General features: G+C 38.9%; 1 protein-coding gene across 3 annotated transcripts in view; it reads left to right on the top strand.

Annotated features, from left to right (window-relative positions):
* The first annotated feature begins 2,738 nt into the window (after positions 1-2,738).
* The window catches only part of RTN4 (reticulon 4), a 70,212-nt gene continuing 52,809 nt past the window's right edge, over positions 2,739-20,141 (top strand). The window contains exon 1 of one of the 3 annotated variants that reach the window (XM_081832020.1): positions 2,739-3,559. In XM_081832020.1, the coding sequence (XP_081688146.1) occupies positions 3,001-3,559 (559 nt within the window). In that variant the 5' untranslated portion in view covers positions 2,739-3,000. The remainder of the gene's footprint in view (positions 3,560-20,141) is intronic. The other 2 variants (XM_081832021.1, XM_081832022.1) reach the window with 2 other exon arrangements.

Genomic DNA, 20,141 nt, shown 5'->3' with positions numbered 1-20,141 from the left:
AGAACAGTTATAGTGGGAAAGCAGTATGGGGAAGACTGACCTATTGATAGCTAAATTGTTACTTATGGTATAAAGGTTTATACCATAAAATTTTGCTAGTATATTTTTGTATGTGTATGCAGTTGAAAATCATATGTTTTTGATAATTTTTGACAAATACTTGAAACATGACTATTTAGTTATCATTGTAGGAATCTATTTTGCTTAAAATTTTTAGTTTGGCATTAAACTTCCACCCCAAAATTCTATAGTAGTATTTTTCTCTTCCTACTCTTCAAAAATAACACAAAATAAAGCCAAACAAACTCAAAGCACCTCACAGCCATTTTGTAGAAATAAAACCAGTTCATCTTTGTGGAATGGATATGCCAGGTCCTGAACATATTGTTGATAATTTTTTTAAAGATTTTATTTATTTATTTGACACACAGAGAGAGAGATCACAAGCAGGAGGAGCAGCAGACAGAGGGAAAAGCAGGCTCCCTGCTAAGCAAGGAGCCTGAGGCGGGACTCAATTCCAGGACCCTGGGATCATGCCCTGAGCTAAAGGCAGATGCTTAACTGACTGAGCCACCCTGGCATCCCTGTATTGTTGATAATCAACCTGGTCAGGTAACGTTCCCAGGAAATCTTCTACCTTTCCCTTTTCTAAGAATTAATAAAATTTATTTCTTAGAGCAGTTTTCGATTTACAGAAAAACTGAACAGAAAGTACAGAGAGTTCTCACACACTCCCATGCCTACTCTGCAACCAGTTTACCCTATTACTAACATTTTGCATTGGCGTACATTTGCTGCAAGTGATGAACCAGTATCGATATATTATAACTAATGTCCACAGTTTACATTAGGGTTCATTCTTTGTGATGTATGGTTCTGTGGGTTTTGCCAAATGCATAATGTCATGTATCCCCCATTATAGTATCATACAGAATAGCTTTGCTGCCCTAAAAATCTCCTTGTCTCCTTGTTCCACCTATTCATCTCTCCTCCTTCCTTCCCCAACCACCTTTCCTTTTTAATACCTAAATTAAGCCTAGAGTAATATTAATTAGTTTGAGCTAAGAATTTGCTTAAATAACCAATGATTCCCCATGGCAATCAAAATTTCTTAATCATTTAGACTAGCAGTGTCCAATAGAAATATGATGTGATCATATGTGTATTTAAAATATTCTAGAAGCTGCATTTAAAAAATAAAGAAAACCAAGTGAAAATAATTTAGTAGTTTATACTTATTCCAATATATTGACAATATCAATTACAAAATGTAACCATATAAAAATTGAGATGTTTTAGTGTTTTTGTAATAACACTCAAAAACTAGTGTGCATTTTTTTTTTTTTAAGATTTATTTATTTTGGGGGGGGAAGGATGGAGGGAGAGGGTAAGAAAGAATCTCCAGCAGACTCCCTACTGAGCGAGGAGCCTGACCCAGGCCTGGATCCCACCACCCTGAGGTCCTGACCTGAGCTGAAATTGAGTGGGATGCTTAACTGACTGAACCACCCAGCCCCCCCTCTAGTGTGCATTTTAAACTCACAGCACATCTCATTTCAGTATAGTCACACTTAAAGTGCTCAATAGCCGCAAGTGGCCTGTGACTAAGATACTAGACAGTGCAGGCCTAAACTGTGAGCAATCTGAGAGCAGGTTATCCCTCTCCAAGGCCTCCAGAATAGAAATGCGGTGGATATTTTTGTAAGGTATACCAGAAACGTAAAAGGAGCTCTCTAAACCTTTGCATTGCTGATACTTGTATTGTTCTGCGACCACTTTCCTTTAAACTTCCTTTCCAGTTTTGGAAAAAGTGGAATGGGGATCATGCTCATTCCAGCATATCAAACAAATGAATACTGGCCTTCCTGACTCCCAGAAGGCCTGAATCATCTGAAATGTTGACTCATGAGCCTAAGGTGACTGAAATGTAATGGGAATCAAATTTGCCTTCCAAGGCATCATTTTGTTTCCACTTTCCTCTTCTCTCTCTTTGGGTGACTCATCTTTCTACCATGTAAGAGTCCAGCAGCAGGCAGAGCCCCAAACCCTCCTGAATGAGCCGACTTTGAAATGGCCCCAGTCCTCCAGACTGTCCAAGCCCAGCTGTTTTGCCTACCTCATCCAGGGTCTGCAGTTTGGACGGAAAACAATCTTAAAGCTGCCCCCCCCCGCGCCTTTTTTTTTCTTTTAAGGTGGTGAAGGTAGTAGTGACGAGTTGGTCTGGTAATTTAAGTTTGAAAAAAGGTTATCTTTTTATTTCAAAATCTTTTAATACTTAGTGTATACTTAAATCCTTAGGGCCTACTTCATAGTAGCTTTCTCCACTCCGGTTTTTTTTCCTTTCCTGGGAGGAAAGTTACCACCCCCAGGCCCCCAGGATAACGCCCTTCCGGGGATGGGGGCCAGAAATCCTCAATCCTTCGGGGCAGGCCGCCTGTCCTGCCGCAAGTGTACGCACTACTGGAGCTACAGGCTGACCCCCACCTCTGGGCGAAGCTAAGACCCCAGCCCACCCCGCGTCTACCCAAGGTGAAGGGTGGGGCTCCCAGTTCCAAACCCCTCCCATGGAACTCACCCGAGCCGGTAGGAGAGAGGAGGTGCAAAAGGCCCCACCTACTTTTCTCTCTTTCTCTTTCCATTGGACTGACTGGTTGCCCATCGTCTCTGTTTCGTAGGCGATTGGCTTCCTTCCTCCCGCGCCAGTCCCTGCCTCTCCCCGCCGGGGAGGGTAAAGTCACGCCAAACTGGGCGGAGAATCCACTGGCCTCTCTCCTTCGCTCGTCTGGGCGGTGGCGGCAACTGGGGACGGGGCGGGTGGCGCATCACGGGCGCAGAGGCAGGAGGAGCAGTCTCATTGTTCCGGGAGCCGTCGCCACTGCAGGTCTCTGGGCTCGTTCGGCCCTGTCCCTCTCAGTCCTCCCCAACCCCCACAACCGCCCGCGGCTCTGAGGAGAAGCGTCCTGTGGAGACAGCTGCAGCATCATCTCCGACCCGCCAGCCATGGAAGACATGGACCAGTCGCCTCTGGTCTCCTCGTCCTCGGACAGCCCGCCCGGGCCCCAGCCCCCGTTCAAGTACCAATTCGTGAGGGAGCCCGAGGACGAGGAGGAAGAAGAGGAGGAAGACGAGGAGGACGAAGACGAGGACTTGGAGGAGCTGGAGGTGCTGGAGAGGAAGCCCGCCACGGGGCTGTCTGCAGCCCCGGTGCCCACCGCCCCCGTCGCTGGCGCGCCCCTGCTGGACTTCGGCAGTGACTTCGTGCCCCCGGCGCCCCGGGGGCCACTGCCGGCCGCGCCCCCCGCCGCCCCGGAGCGGCCGCAGTCTTGGGACGCGAGCCCCGCGTCGCCCGCGGTGCCCGCGCCATCCCTGCCCTCCGCTGCCGTAGCCTCGCCCTCCAAGCTTCCCGAGGACGATGAGCCCCCGGCCCGGCCTCCCCCTCCTCCCCCGGCCAGCGTGAGCCCCCAGGCCGAGCCCGCGTGGACCCCACCCGCCCCGGCCCCCGCCGCGCCCCCCTCCACCCCGGCCGCGCCCAAGCGCAGAGGCTCTTCAGGCTCAGTGGGTAAGTGCCGTGCCCTCCCGCCTCGCGCAGCCCCTCGCTCCCCTCCGTCTTTTGTGTGCACCCCCAAATGCCTCGGGCGGAGCCCTCCTCTCCGCCCCGAGGGGCTTTGTCCGTGGACCTCCGGGCGAAGGCGCCCCCCCTGGTAGGAGCCGTCAGGAGCAGGGTGGGGCGGCCGAGGAAACCCGGGCTTGTTCTTTATTGTCTGTCTCGGTATCGGGGAACACGTGCACCCCTCCTGCTCTCGGCTTCTTCCCTCTGGTCCCTATTCTACTGCATCCCGGAAGTTAGGCACCCACCCCTGATAGGAGCTGGGTCTGTATCTAGGAACTAGGGCTGTGGATACATTGGGCTGGCTAGGCTCCCGGGTGAGGATGGAAAGGCCTTGGCGCCCTTAATCTTTTGTCTACCGGTCTGGGGTGCTCCTAGGGAAAAGGCGCAGTTTTGCAGCTAGGCACTTTGCCAGCATTGAGCCCTGGCCCCCCTCCTCACCTTCTTCCTGGCTTGGGTGGCTCCCCAGCGCCTCATTCCCCTCCCTCTCGACTCTTGGCGCTGGTGGGGAGCTGGCCCAGTGGAAAACATCCACACTGACCCAACTGCAGTGAAGGGAGAGCGCCTCCAGTGGTGTGGCGCGTGGAGAATTGGGAAGGCGAGAGTTCTGGCAAAGTCCTGCCACCGCCCAGTTTATCCGGGTTGTAATGTGGCGACTCCCCAGCTAAACCGAGCCAGGGAGGTGGGATCTGAGCATTTATGGTCCGAGGGAGCGCAGTTCTACTAGGGTCTCAGGTGCTGAGTGAGAGGAATTGCTGTTAGTGTGGTTTAGGCTCTTGATGGATTATAATTGAATCGGAGAGGAAAAAAGGCAAAATGGTTGACATTCTTAAAGAAAGGAAACCTGTGGGGTTTTTACCGCGAATAGGCCAATTGAATTTGTGGCAGACTTGCCACTAGACTTAATGAAATGTTTTGAGAAAGATATTTTCATGTAGTGGTTAGAAATCTATTTCTTAGAAGTTATTTGTTTTAGGTCGACAGGGACAAATCTGCATAGTCTATAAACAGTTTCCAAATCTTTTCATTCACTTTAGTACCTGATTTTATATATATGTATTTAAAGGAACATTGTCTTATTTCCCTTTTCATTTTGGGAAATTGTTTATTTTGGAAGAGGAAAAAAAATCAAGTTTGTTAGAGATGGAGAATCTTACTAGACAAGTTATTAACTTACTAGCATGTATCTTGTTACTTCGGGGGCAGAAAGTGTCCCACCAACAAGCAGTAGGACTTTTCTTTATGTATAAAAGGGCCAGAATCTGGTAGTATAACTGCCTGCTGAGAAATCTTCATTGCCTTGTAGTATTTTAGAAATGGTTCATTTTCTAGAAGAACATCCATGAGATCACAGAAAACATATTTTTCAGTTCATTCCTTCACAACAGGGAAATAAGCCAATTGTGATGTTTCTGAATAACATTTTGATAATGACATACCCCAAAGCATTATTAACATTAATCATTACACTAAAGATATTAGGAGATGAGGAGTAACTCAATCTTTCCTTTTTTCTGAATTAAAAAACACGTTTAAGAGAAACTAAGACGTAGAAGAATAAAGAGTAATAAGAAATTTGCAAATGGGAAATCTAATGATTAACAAAGGCATACTGATTTGTCATATTGTATTCCAGTATGGGAACAAAGAGAAGAGTTCTGATCTTTGAACATTAGGGATTCAGGAGGTGACAGCATTCTCTTAGAATTTTGACTTTTGGAATACTAAGTTTAGAAAACAAAAGACAGAGAATATTGCCTACCCAGGGACTCTTATCTTTATATAGTTCCCTAATTCTGTATTGATGATAGCTATTTGGAAACTTTAGTTCCTTTAGGAAACCACTGAATATCACGATTATGGTCATGGATAGTTAAACCATTTCTGTAAGTCTTAGGTTCTTCACAGTTCGTTCATTCAACTGATAATTGATTACCTACGAAGAGACAGGTTCTATTCTAGGCTGTGAGGGTATAGCAAATAAGCAGAACACACGTGCTCCCCATTAGGGGTGTACGGTAATTACATAAGTAAGGAACTCAGTGGTAAGTGTTATGAGGAAAATAAACAGGATGATGGTATGGAAAATGATTGGGGTGTGTGTATGGGGGGGGGTTGTTTTAAGTAGGGTGGCATTGAGAAATGCCTTTGTGAGGAGGTGAGATTTGAGCTGTAGATAAAAATTGCCAAGCAACCCGTAGGGAGACAAAAGCCTTTAGGCAGGAATTAGCTTTGTGTGTTTGAAAGTCTAGTAAGAAGACTAATGAGAAAAACTTGGGAGACACTGGTGTCAGGTGAGGTTGGGGAGGTGGGCTAAACTTAGATCATTGGGGGTCTCTAACAGGCCATGGTAAAAAGTTTGGATTTTTTAAATAAAAGATATTCTTTATTTTAGAAATATGCTCCTTAATAATTGTGCTTTTGGAGCAAAAATATAGTTTTGAAGATTTAGAGGAACTGCGAAGACTGATGTGAGTAAAGACAAGGTGAGAAATGTGCAGGGCATGGTTAAAAACATAGAGCAACCCGATGGGAAGAGGGTTATATTTACTGAGTTGGGCGGACTCCTGACACTTGTGCATTTAACATTGTTTACATTATTTTTGAATAAACTCTGATTCCCATCACTAGGAAAGTAGTAATTTTGCTGTTTACTGTTGTGCTTGGCGTATCCCCATTGTAATGCAGTAATGAAGTGAGATGGAAGCCTCTCACTTGATGACCATTTTTCACAGAAAACATTTGGCTTCACTTTGAGAAGGTGGTTGGTTAAAGGGCTTTGAGGATACATGAGGGAAATGCTGGATAGAAATTGTGTTGAGAGAAATGTAAACATCATTAACAATGACATTGAGCTGGTCTCTGGGCATGTTCTAAACCAGTGTTAATATTGAAAATGTGGTACATCGGGGGGCGCCTGGGTGGCTCAGATGGTTAAGCGTCTGCCTCCGGCTCAGGTCGTGATCCCAGGGTCCTGGGATGGAGCCACATATTGGGCTCCTGGCTCAGCGGGGAGCCTGCTTCTCTGTCTGCCTCTCCCCCTGCTCATGCTCCATCTCTCTCTATCTCTGTGTCTCAAATGAATAAATAAAATCTTAAAAAAAAAAAATGTGGTAGATCTGGATTCTGAGGCATATTGAATACTAAATTAAGCTACTGGGGTTTTCGCATCCTGTTTTTATCCATGCTCTGCCACCCTCAGTTGCTCTTGCTTTTGGTAATTTCTATTATGAAACAACAAAATGTTTTTGTTGTTGTTTCCAAATGTAAAGTTCTTTCATTATTTTTTACCCTGGTCCTGAGAGGGTAAAAAATATGAATGAACTCCAATTCCCATCACTGCTTTATGCCATGGGAGGCCATTGGAGATTATTGAACTGAGGCAGGACATCATGAAAGCAGTGTTAGGAAAAAAATGAATTGGTGACAGTATTCAAGATAGGTTGGAAAGAAGAACAGGAACTATTTAGGATGCTTTTGCAGTAGTTCCGAAAAGGGTGAGTAGAGCCTGAACTAGTTCACTACTACTTCAGTCAATGAAAATGGAATAGAAGGGAGGAATATAAGAAACTATAGGAAACATGGTTTTTTGGCTGCAGATCTCTATTTTTATAGTTAGGTTAAAAAAAGTTTTAAAGGGCACCTGGGTGGCTCAGTTGGTTAAGCGACTGCCTTCGGCTCAGGTCATGATCCTGGAGTCCCAGGATCGAGTCCCGTGTCGGGCTCCCTGCTCAGCAGGGAGTCTTCTTCTCCCTCTGACCCTCTTCCCTCTCGTGCTCTCTATCTCTCATTCTCTCTCTCTCTCAAATAAATAAATAAATCTTTAAAAAAAAAGTTTTTATGAAAGAAGAATTGATAGGACTTGGAGGCAAAGGATGTAAATACAAAGAATGTTGGTGCTTACTAAATCAATCTCAGAGACTGTCCAAATTTGTTAATTGCAGTGGAAATTTGCATAGAATTGAATACTGCTCATAAATATAGCTTATGGCTTGGGATTAAAAATTATTAGTCTTTTTATAAAGTCATTAATTATATGATTAGATACAGTGGCATAAGAGCAAATAGAAATGTTAAAAGATTTTGAGTGACGTATAGTTTAAAATCTTAAGTTCCAATTCTTAATATAAAATTCAAGTAAACAGTGATGTGACACTATCAGGAAGCAGTTGCTTCTACAGAAGGAGCTATCATGCCCTACCCGTTCCCTGTCCTCCTTTGAAAATGGTAAAAAGGAAAAGAACTGATGAATTTACAGATTCTGAATAATTTCTTTTGTTAAGCCATTTCTAATTTATGACTGGGAATAAAAGTTGGGAACTGGTATGTTCCTTATGGATAAGTTGAGTTACATTTTAGATTGGTTCCTAGCATGCTCCGTGTCAAATTTATAGTCCTAATTTTTAGTAACTAGCAAGCTCCCCTCAAACCTTTTTAAAATGAAGTGATGAGTATATATTGAACCTCTGATAAATACCTCATTACAAGGAATAGTATTTAAAAACATGCTATTTTAGCACTATATCCCTGTAAACTTGGAATATTTGCTGTCTTTTTTTTTTTTTTTTAAGATTTTATTTATTTACCAGAGAGAGAGCACAAGCAGTGGAAGTGGCTCTGCTGAGCAAGGAGCCCAAGGTGGGACTCAATCCCAGGACCCTGGGATTCTGACCTGAGCCAAAGGCAGACTCTTAACCAACTGAGCCACCCAGGCGTCCCAAGATTTAATATCTTTATAAAAAAAATTTTCTAAAAAGGAGCATATTACCTATTGTCTAATAATTGGCTCTGTTTTATGTGTAGTTAGTTCATAATCTACCTAAAAGCAATTTATTTGAAACACTACTGATGCAAGGCCCCAAATTAAATGGCACATTTTAAAGGTATTTTGCTAGCCCAGGAAAAAGTACCTACTCAGTGGATGATATTTCTTGCTTCTTTCCTGAAACCTTTGATTAAGTAGAAGTAATGTCGTAGATACATTAGTCTGTACATTCTTTGAGACGTTTTGTTCCTTTTCTAAATATAGACCCTAGAAGGTCCCTCTGGGGGTGACAGCATCGGGAATGGAAACTGTAAGAGCAGACCATAATTCATCAGTGTTTAAAAGGGTGAATGTAACTTTTGTGGCTGGCTCCTATAGGACATGGACATGCAGAATGGTGGGACCCAGCTTCATGGATGCTAAGGTCTTCTCAGACCATTGGCTAATGATTCTTTTCAACTCTAAAGGAGGAGTTAATAATTTTACATTTAAGTTGTTCGTTTTGTTTTTGGAATGGTGATTATTTTTAAGTTGCTTTGCTCATGTATTCTCATAACATTCTATTCTTACCTCATTGTATATATCACACCATATATGGTAATGGTATGTTTACTCATTTCTATTCTCTGTCAGACTGTATGCTCCTTGGGTTAAGGGGCTATATTACGTTTTTTCTCTTGAGGAAAAGGACAATGTGACATATCTTTATTGCTGAACACAGTGCCTTAGGTGTGGTGTAGGCACTCAGAGATTTGTTGAATGAATATGATATTGTAGATGAAAACTGATTTTCAAATTCTCTATAGTCCTAGAATTACAATATTTTCTCTCATGAATTCTTATGAATGAAAGCATTTATTTATTTACATGTACAAGGATATGGATGTATCATTTTATTGATGAATCTCTTATGGATGGTTAATTAGGTTGTTTCTCAACTTCTTCTGTTATAAATAATGTTGCTGTTAACACTTGTATATACTTCTTTGGGAATACGTGTTGTTACATGTGTTGTGGGATAAATTCATGCTAGTAGAGTTACTGGTCCAAAGGGTATGTGCATTTAAAACTTTGATAGATAATGCCAAATTGTATTACAAAGAGTTATTGCAGCCTCTGTCCCACCAATACTGTGTTAAAGTACCTTTTTCTTTATGCCTTTACCAATACAGTGTATTGGTAAGACTAGTAAATGGCTTAGGAAATTTCCTTTTTTAAAAATTTACATCTCAGAGTATTTTTTTTTTTTTTTTTGACTTAGGTGCCAGTAAGTTTTTTCTGATCACAGCTTTTGCCTCTTCTTCCTTTGGGTTTTTGTTCTTACAGATGTAGGAACACTTGATCTATTGTAAGGAAATTAGCCTTTTGTTGTGTCCTGAAAACTTTTTTCATGATTTGTTATTTGTATTTTGACCTTTGGTGTATTTTTTTGTGCAGAAACTTTAGTCAGATTTATCATTTTCTTTTATGCCTTTGAGTCATACAAGTCATTGAATTTTGTGTAATTTTTAGAAAGACCTTCTCTAGGATTGTAAAAATTGCTCCCATGTTTCCTTTAGTACTTTTATGATTTTTATGATTTCATTTTAACATTTTATCCTTTCATTCTCTTTATTTTATTCTAGGGAGTGAAGTAGTGATGTAATTTCATTATTCAACATGATTTCTCATTTTCCCGAACACTGTTTGTATCGAATTCTACATCTTTACTATTTTAAAATGCCACTTTTGTCATATGCTTGTAGTATGGGTGAAATATTTCCTCTTCTTTTCCATGTCTTTGTCTTTTCATGTATAGGTACCAAACTGTTTTAATTGCTATAACTTTCAAATGAAATACTAGCTGATAGGGCTTTTCCAGAATTATTTTTTTTTTCTGGCTATCTATGCATGTATAGTTTTCTATCTGATCTTTAAAATTGTTTATTTAATCCCCTCTCCCTCTGTTGGAATTATAGTGTGGTTACATTAAATTTATGCATTAATTTAGGGGAGAATTGTTGTATTTTTTGGATTGATATTACATATTTTTTCTCTAAGCATGGTTTTTATTAACATGTATTTTTTTTTTTTAAAGACTTTATTTATTTATTTGACAGAGAGAGACACAGCGAGAGAGGGAACACAAGCAGGGGGAGTGGGAGATGGAGAAGCAGGCTTCTCAAGGAGCAGGGAGGCCGACACGGGGCTCGATCCCAGGACCCTGGGATCATGACCTGAGCCGAAGGCAGACACTTAATGACTGAGCCACCCAGGCGCCCCAACATGTATTTTTTTTATTTTTTTATTTTTTAAAGATTTTATTTATTTATTTGAGAGAGAGTGAGAGAGACAAAGAGCACAAGAGGGGGGAGCGGGAGTGGGAGAGGGAGAAGCAGACTCCCTGCCGAGCAGGTAGCCCGATGCGGAACTCGATCCCAGGACTCCAGGATCATGACCTGAGCCGAAGGCAGTTGCTTAACCAACTGAGCCACCCAGGCGCCCCATGTATTTTTTTTTAAATTAGTTTATAATAATGTGAAATTTAGGCTTTTAAAAGCAATTAAGTATTCTGGCCTACTTAGTATGAAACACTTGAAATGCTGGGTTATATAGATACTTGGCCACCTCTTTTCAGTTGATCGTACATAGACTGGTGAAGAGAAGTTGTCTTGCTTTTTCGTTTCTAAAAAAAAAAAAAAAACTTGAGAAGGGTAGAAACATTCTCTATACTCTTGTAGTTAGAGCTGTAGCTACTAAATATGGGATTATTGTTTTAGCAGTCTCTGAATCCTTTACTTAAGTGGCCCACTAGTTTTAGAAACAAAACAAAACAAAACATGATTTCTTTAATAGCTTGTTCTTCCCACTGATGGAATTGTTACAGTAGGGGAAGAAGGCTTATAAAGTTTTGTTGTTTAAACAGATTTAGCAATTGTCTGCTTATATTGGTGGTTCCTTAGAAATTCAGTGTTAGTGAAAAAATTAGCATACTCCTTTTCTTTTATTTATTTATTTATTTAAAGATTTTATTTATTTATTTGAGAGAGAGAGAGAGAGCACATGAGAAGGGGGAGGGCCAGAGGGAGAAGCAGACTCCCCGCTGAGCAAGGAGCCCGATGTGGGACTCGATCCCGGGACTCCAGGATCGTGACCTGAGCTGAAGGCAGTCGCTTAACCAACTGAGCCACCCAGGCGCCCTAGCAGACTCCTTTTCTTAAGCGAGGCTTAGGGCTAAATATGGGGACAAAAAGATGAGTAGAGAGAATTTACGAGAACTATATGTAGCAGATTAAGGGAAAGACACAAGGCCCTTGTAAAGAATTTTCTGCTGTCTTAAAACCAGAGGAGTCTTGTGATTGTACTGTAGGGGCAATCATAAACTTACCTACTTGTCAACAGCTTTTGTTAAAAGAGAAAAATACCTTAATTGGGTTCTAGGTCAGCCTGCACATTTTTTGTCTCCAATTTTACAGATTGACTTGTAAACTTGAGTAATTGGAAGGTGCCATTATTAAATTTATTTATCTCAGCGTTTTGACAGTGTTAGGTAAACCTGACCTAAAGCATGAAAGACATTTTTTTTTCAAGATTTATTTATTTATTTAGAGAGCGTTGGTGGGGGTGGCGGAGAGAGAAGGAGAGAGAAACTTAAGCAGATTCCTCACTGAACGTAGAGCCTTGTGCAGGGGTTGATTCCCAGGAACCATGAAATAATGACCTGAGCTGAAACCAAGGGTTAGTCACTTAACCAGCTGTACCACCAAGCACAAAAAAGAAGGGAATTTCCGTAAAAAAAATTTTTTTTCTTTGTTTTAAGGAAATTATTAAATATGCTTAAACCATGTAAATCCCTTTCATAAATAGCCTTTAAAACTTCTCAGTCTCAACTAATGAACATTATTATTAAATTATAGAAAGATTTAATATTAAATCTATCAAGTTCTGATATTTTAATTTTTATGCAAAACAACTTGATAAAAACTTAGGTGCTTTTGCTTGAATAAGGTAATTTAGGAAAACCAGAACTTAGAAGACCAAATAAGTGTTTGATTATATAATGTGTTATAAGCTGTCTATACCACTAACACAGACCTGCTATAAGGATCAGGACTATATGACATCGCTTTTGAACAAGGACTGAAAAACTACCACCTACACCTACCATCATACTTCCTCTTTTACCCATTCTTATTCCACTAAGCTTTCTTTTCTTTTTTTTTTTGAGAGAGCATGCATGCGTGCGTGCGTGCGTTTGCGGGGAGGGGCAGAGGGAGAGGAAGAATTTCAAGCAGACTCCCTGCTGAGCACAGAGCCCAAGGCAGGGCTCAATCAAACAACACTGAGATCATGACCTGAGCTGAAATCAAGGGTGGAATGCTTAACTGACTGAGCCATCTGGGCGCCCTTTATTCCACCAAGCTTTCTTTTGACCTTCTTACCAAAATTTTGTTAATGGAACATGTTCATCAGGAGCTATAGTTAAGTTTAGCATTGATAGAATCAAACGTACATATTTTAATGACTGCAAAGAGTTGTGGGTAAAACTGGTTAAAATTGCTTCTATATGATAGAATTTTAGTATGTTTACATTGCCTTATCTCTTTTTTTGGAGGGATTCAAAAAATTATTTATACTTTTTGGTATGGAAAATTTGAGACATAAAGACAATAGTGAATGAAACTTGACTTAGCTGTCACTGAGTCTCAGTAGCCATCAACCCATGTTCAATTCTGCCAATCCTACACCCTCTGTAACTACTGCAACTACTCCTTTTTTGCCAAACATAACTGTTATCAAATCAATAATCAAATGGTTTCCCAACATATTTAACAAAAATTAATGTCATCAAATATCCACCTAGTGTGTATATGTCATAAATGGTCTTTTTTTGTTTTTTTTCACAGTTTTTTAAAAAATTAGAATTCAAAGGTCTACATATTACAATGGATTGATTTGTTTTATAAGTCTGACTACTCCTTGTTTGCTTGCATTATCTCTCTGCAATTTATTTGTTGAAGAGTGCTCATACACATTTTTCATTTTAATGTTTGTATTAAGATATAATTTACATACATAAAATGCATAGATCTTAAGTTATAACAGTTTTATGTGTTGACAGGTGCATCCACTTATTAACCCACAGCACTGTCAAGGTAGAGAACATTTACATCATCCCAGAAAGATCCCTTGGGCCCTTAGCAGTCAATTAAATTCAATTCTTGTTCTGTCCTTCCTCCAATCCCCCAGTCCCAAGCGACACTGTTCTGATTTCTTTCACCACAGATTAGTTTTGCCTATTATATAGCACCATGTGAATGGAATCATACAGTATGTACTCTTATGTCTGATTATTTGCATTCAGATTTATCATTGATGTCGCAGGTATCAGCAGTTTGTTCCTTTTTACTGCTAACTAGTATTCCACGGTAAGAATATACCACAGTTTAATTAGCCATTCACTTGTTGATGGATGTGATTATTTATAGCTTCTGGCTATTATGAGCAAAAGAATGCTATGAACATTCTTGCATAGGCCTTTTGTGGACATATGTTTTCATTTCTCTTGGTAAAGAGAGTAGAATTGAGTAAGAGTAACTGAGTAGAATTGCTGAGTCATGGGCTAAGTATATATTTAACTTTATAAGAAATTACCAGACTGTTCTCCAAAGTGGTTTACTTCCATCAGCAGTATAGGACAGTTGTGGTGGCTTCACATTCTCACCAACATTTGGTATCAGTCTTTTTCATTTTAGCCATTTTAGTGGATGCATAATTGTTTCTCATTGTGGTGTTAATTTAGATCTTCCTAATCATTACTGAATTAGAGGGCTTTTACATGTCTGTCGGCTACCTGTATGTTTTCTTTTGTGAAGTGTCCAGGTAATTTGCCTGTTGTTATATTGCCTTGTCTGTCTTTTTCTTACTGATTGTAGGGAGTTCTTTATATATTCTGGATAAAAGTCTTTTGTCAGATATATACATTGTGAATATATTCTAATCTGTATCTTGCCTGTTAATTTTATTGATGGTTTCTTTTGATGAGTATGGTTTTCTAATTTTGAAGAAGTCTTAGTTTATCAGTTTTGTTCTTTTATAGTTAGTGCTTTCTGTGTGTTGTCCAAGACATTTTGTCTATTCCAAGGTTATGAAGACATTCTATATTTTTTTCTAGAAGCTTTATAGTTTTAGCTTTTATGTTTAAATCTAAGATACATCTTGAATTAATGTTTGTCTATGGAAGTGTTATAGATCAGGATTTATTTTTTCATATAGATACTCAGCTATCCCAGAGATGTTTTTTTGGGAAAGAATTTGTCTTGCTATATTGCTGTGGTGCCTTTGTTGAAAATCAGTGGCCATATAAGTATGTCTCTGTATGTACATCTATTTTGTTGATCTATTTTTTGGTATCCTTATGCCAATAACAGACTGTTCTGATTGCTATAGCTTTACAGTAGTCTTAAAATCAAGTAATATGCCTACTCCAAGTTTTACTGTTTTGTTTTTTTTTTTTTTTCAAAATAGTTTTGCTCTTTCTAGGTGCATTGTATTTACATATACATTTTAGAATCAGCTTGTTCATGTCTAGAAAATGTCTGCTGGGAATTTGATTGGAATTGCATTGAGTCTAAGACAGCAGTATACAGAGAATTGGCATTTTAGGGTTTGAAACATAGGGTTTAACCCATAACAAGCTAACAGGATAGCTTGCCATAGTTTCTTGAATACTGGCAGAAGACACAGATGCCTGGGTCAGAGACAAAGGACTTTATTACTTACCGCAGTGATAATAGCCGGCATATCAGCATTTTCTTGTGCAGGTGCCCTAAGCCCCATTTCCCATAGGGTAACACTGAGAGGGCCAAGTGACAATTATACTTGCCATGCTGTATTGCAGGAGAGGGACTTGAACAATCAACTTCAAGTTAGGGAAACTGAATTTATACTACATTCTAAGTATGCCTGCCTATTCCACTTATATTGCATACAGGAATTATTTAAGATTTAAAAATCAATTATTCTTCAGAGAAATTAAGAAATGAGAATAATGTGTATCTACCCATATTTACCATTTCTTTAAAGAATTATGAAATGAGAGTGTTTTGTATTTACTAAGATATTTAACATTTTTGTTCTTTGCTTCTGAAGATCTAGGTTACTACCTGGTATCATTTTCCTTCAGTCTGAAGAACTTCATTGAACATTTATTGTACAGGTCTCTTGGTGATAATTTCTTTCAGCTTTTGTTTTCATCTTTTATTATCTGATAATATTTTTATTCATCTGTATTTTTGAAACATATTTTTGATGAGTACAGTCAATCTTGTTGTTCATGGTAGTTAAGTTCTATAAAGTCACTAAAAACACTGTATTAGCAAATACTGAATCATTGCCTCTAGGGGAAATACAGGGTTAGGTTCCTGTGAATCTCTAGTCATACCATTTTTGTTAACAGTGAATATATAACTTTGTTTTACGTGTGTTTCTATTTAAAGATGCATTATTTAATGTGCATTGTTGATTTATTAACATTGAACTCATAGCCAACAGAACTGTAACTCATGCCTGAATGAAGCTTATCTAACACATGTGTTTTCTCTGTAAGGCACATCATGGCCTTCTTGTGGTTAAGAACACTAGACAGAACACTAGACAGTCCACTATTCTTAGAGGACATTTTAAATAGCAAAGTCACCAACAAAATAACAAAAAAATGCAAAAAAATATGGCACTAAATAAACTGCAAAAAGTACACTTGTTTTCAGTATGAGAGCTGAAACAAGAAGGCCTAGGGTTGCCTTGTTTGACCTCACCTGGGAACGTATGTTGGGTTCACTGCTCTGCACACGTCCACTGCTTTAAGAATCGATTTGGGGAATATCAATGTAGTGAGTACGCAATCGGCAAATAGGCGATCAGTGAATAATAAGAATTGACTATATATAATTATAGGTTGGTAGATTTTCATCATATAAAGATATTATCTTTTGCATTTCATTGTTTCTAGTGACTGGTCGGGTCATCTTATTGTTGTTTCCCTGCCTGTTTCCTTTGTTTTTAAGATTTTCTGTGTTTGGTTTTCAGCAATTGGATCTCGACAGTGTACTTCTTTGTGTTTTTGTTTATTCTACTCAGTGTTTATTCATTGAGCTTCTTGGCTCTCTGAGTTGGTATTTTCTGTCATAGTTGTCAAATTTTAGGCCATTATATATATATTTATTTATTTATTTTTCTGCTTCAGTCACTGTTGCCTTTTTTGGCGACTCCAATTACATATACTTTAACTGCTTGATTGTCTCACAGATTGCTGAGACTCTTCATTTCTTTTTTTCCCCATGCTGAGCTTCAGTTTGGATAGTTTCTAATTGCTTGTCCTTTAAGTTTATTGATCTTTTCTTCTCCACTGCCCAATCTGCTTTTAAGCCCATCTAGTGAATTTTTCTTTCACTTAATATAGTTTTCTGTCATAGAATTTTTATTTGGTTCTCTCTTCTGGTTTGTATTTCTCTACCAAGAGTCTCTATCCGTTCACTCATTATGCCTATCTTTTGCTGTACGTACTTAATAGCTATTTTAATTTTCATTTTAATGTTTACTAATACAATGTTTACATTATTTCTTTGTTTATATTAGCTGTTTTTTCTTATATATGCTCATATTTTCTTGTGTCTTTTCATGTCCAGTAGTATTTTATTCTATACTGGTTGTCATGGACGTGTTGTTAGTATTGTTCTGGAAGTCACTTAATAGCTGGCAAATCATCTTGATCTTTTCAAGTCTTGATTTTAAAGGTAGGGTCTAGGGCAGGTGTTGGCTTTTCTTTTTCTTTTCTTTTTTTTTTTTTTAAGAGTAAAACAGTAAATATTTTATTTAGGCTTGTGGGTTGTACAGGTTCTTTTGTAACTACTCAAATTTACCCTTATAATGCCAAAGTAGCCATAGACAATACATCATGCAAATGGACTTGGCTGTCTTCCAATATAACTTTGGCCCATGAACCATATTTTGCTGACTTTTGGTCCAAGTCTAGACCAAGTAACCTAGACTAGGTAACCTTTAGTTTAGGGTTAAAGTAGTCTTCCTCTTAAGGTGTGCCTTTTCTGGGGTCTCATTTTTATACTTGGGGTGTTCAGCAAGACCTCTCCACTCTGGTTTATCAAAAATTTCTGGTCAGGTCTTGCAGTACAGTCTGACCTCCAAAATATCTGTTCAGCTCACAACTTTATCATAGATTCTCTGCTTGGCCTCTGTAAGTCTTGTGCCATAAATGTGCAGCATAGTTGAGCCAAAGATTTAAAAGGACCCTCTATCCAGGTTTCTGGAGCTCCTTTTCTATGATGTTTTCTTTTTTATGTTATCTTGCTCCACAAATTCCAGATAACTCAGCTGCTTCCTCAACTCAGCAAGAGTGCAGTATTCTTGGGCTCCTTTTCCATGTGCTGTAGACAAAGGTCTTTCAAGCAGAAAGCCAGGGCATCATCTGGTGTGCTCCCCACTTCTCAGGAATCACACCCTGTACTTCCTGTTGTCCAGTGTCTCAGGATAGTTGCTTCATATATTTTGCCCTGTTTTTTTTTTTTTTTTTTAAAGATTTTTATTTATTTGACAGAGAGAGAGATAGCCAGAGAGGGAACACAAGCAGGGGGAGTGGGAGAGGGAGAAGCAGGCTTTCCGCGGAGCAGTGAGCCGGATGCGGGGCTTGATCCCAGGACCTTGGGATCATGACCTGAGCCGAAGGCAGACGCTTAACGACTGAGCCACCCAGGCGCCCCTATTTTGCCCTGTTTTATAGTTATTTATATTAGGTTAATCTGATAGAATTATTCTCATAGCAGAAATTCTCTCTGATTTTAACATGCAGTTTATTTCCTGTGTTTTATAAATTAGTTATGATTTTTATTGACCAGTTATACTTTTGGTTGATAAACAGGCTTTGAAATGAACATGTCAAGAAAAATATTCAGTGTAAGAGTATGTGAACATTAGTGAGATTGTGAAAGCATATTTTGAATTGACCAGTAATAAGTTTAAAACTGACATGCCACTTTTGCTTTTTACGAAAGTGACTTAAAAAAATAAATCTCTTCAGTGAGCTTTAATTTTGAAACCGATCCTTGTGTGATGGAAATGATTAGTATTCAAAGTATGTAGCCCTGAAACAGTCTAAATTTACACTCTAGATTTAAACTTGAGTAAGGAAATGAAACTAGGGCCAACGATAAGGAATAGTTCATTTGGAAAAAGTGGTTTTATGAAGGGTATTCATCTTTCATACTGTCAAAAGTATAGTGATTCTGTTCATTTTACTGAGGGTAATAAGGAAATAAATATCTATCTGATTATAGTGATAGTTAAATTGTAATTTTCTAGATTTGTCATTAACTTGCTGACTTTGAATAAGTTACTTAGTTCTCTGAGCTTAGGTAACTGGAAATGTGGTAGATTAGCAAAAATAAGGATGAGTATGTTTTAAAAAGAAAGTAAGGCTGAATATGGCGAATTTGTTGTACTGGACATGAGCATTCTGATATGCAGGAGGTAGAAGGAGGGGTTTGGTTAGGAAGAATTATGTTTGGTTAACATGTCACGTGAGAAGTCGTTGAAATAAGTTTAGATGGCTAACTTGGGGCCATATATTATTTCAGGGCTTTAGGAGTTTCAGGTCTAATTCAGTGGATAACTGGGAGCTTTTAAATGTTTTGTGCAAGAGAATATATAGAATTGTTCTTTTAGGAATATTAATTTGATGGCAGTAGAGAGACTTAATAGAAGAGTTCTGGTTTCCCTTTTGCGTATTTAGTGAAAACTTGTTTATTTAAGTATGCCACTGTGTTTTTACTTAGTGTGGGTATAATTAAGTCCTTAATATTATTTTTTTCTGTTTGTTCAGAATAGCACAAATGATGTTGATTGAAGTTTCAATTTCTTCCAGTAGTTAGAATTTGACATGATCATAGAAAAAGGGGGAGTTGTTTACCTTTTCTATAAACCTAGTAGTAGTATAAGTGTATATATAACATGTCTCAGTGATTCAAAATGTTACACTTTTAATATAGTGTCCCTGATTATAAAATAGTTTATTATTCACTTGTGAAGGTTAGGATCTTTTACAGAAAAAGGAAGACTAACCTAAAATCAGTAATTTTTTTCAAAACAAAGTAATTGTTTAGCCTTAGAATTTGGTAGCTTATGATATGTAAGTGTTGTCAATCAAAATTTTTCTTTAACATCCTTTATTTATTACAATTTTAAAATTCTAAATTTATAAAGTCCAGGAAAGGAAGTACTGCAGAGTGGTTAAAGAAAAGAGCCTAGATCTTTATACTCTCTGAATTCAAATCTCAGATCCATCATTTTTCAGTTTTGTGACTCTGGGGTAGTTACCTAGTTTTTATGCCTGTTTCTTCATTTCTGAAATGAGGATAACAGGAGTACGTAACTTTATAGGGTGGTTTGAGCATTGAAGGAGCATCTGAAATAAATGTGCCTGGCCAGCATTACCATCTCTATAAATGTTATTATATTGTGAAGTAGAAGCAAATAACCAAATATTTCCGATAATTACAGGGTATTTGCTGGATGACAACTTACCTTATTTCAGGAGATCAAACTTGAAGGGCTGATAAAGAAAGAAGAATTTACACCGGTTGCACTTATGCATAAACTCATCCCTCCAAAAGATAAAGCACATGAACTTGAGAGTTAGACATGTTTACATCCTTGCTTTCTGGCCTTCTAGCTCTGTGACTTAGGGCAAGTTTTTTTTAATTCCTGCCCCCCCCCCCC

Source organism: Leptonychotes weddellii, chromosome 10 (assembly GCF_054177405.1).
Source record: "Leptonychotes weddellii isolate Sample4059 chromosome 10, ASM5417740v2, whole genome shotgun sequence".
NCBI lineage: Eukaryota > Metazoa > Chordata > Mammalia > Carnivora > Phocidae > Leptonychotes > Leptonychotes weddellii.
The sequence above is the reverse complement of the archived record's forward strand: the minus strand, read 5'-3'. Positions and strand labels throughout refer to the sequence as shown.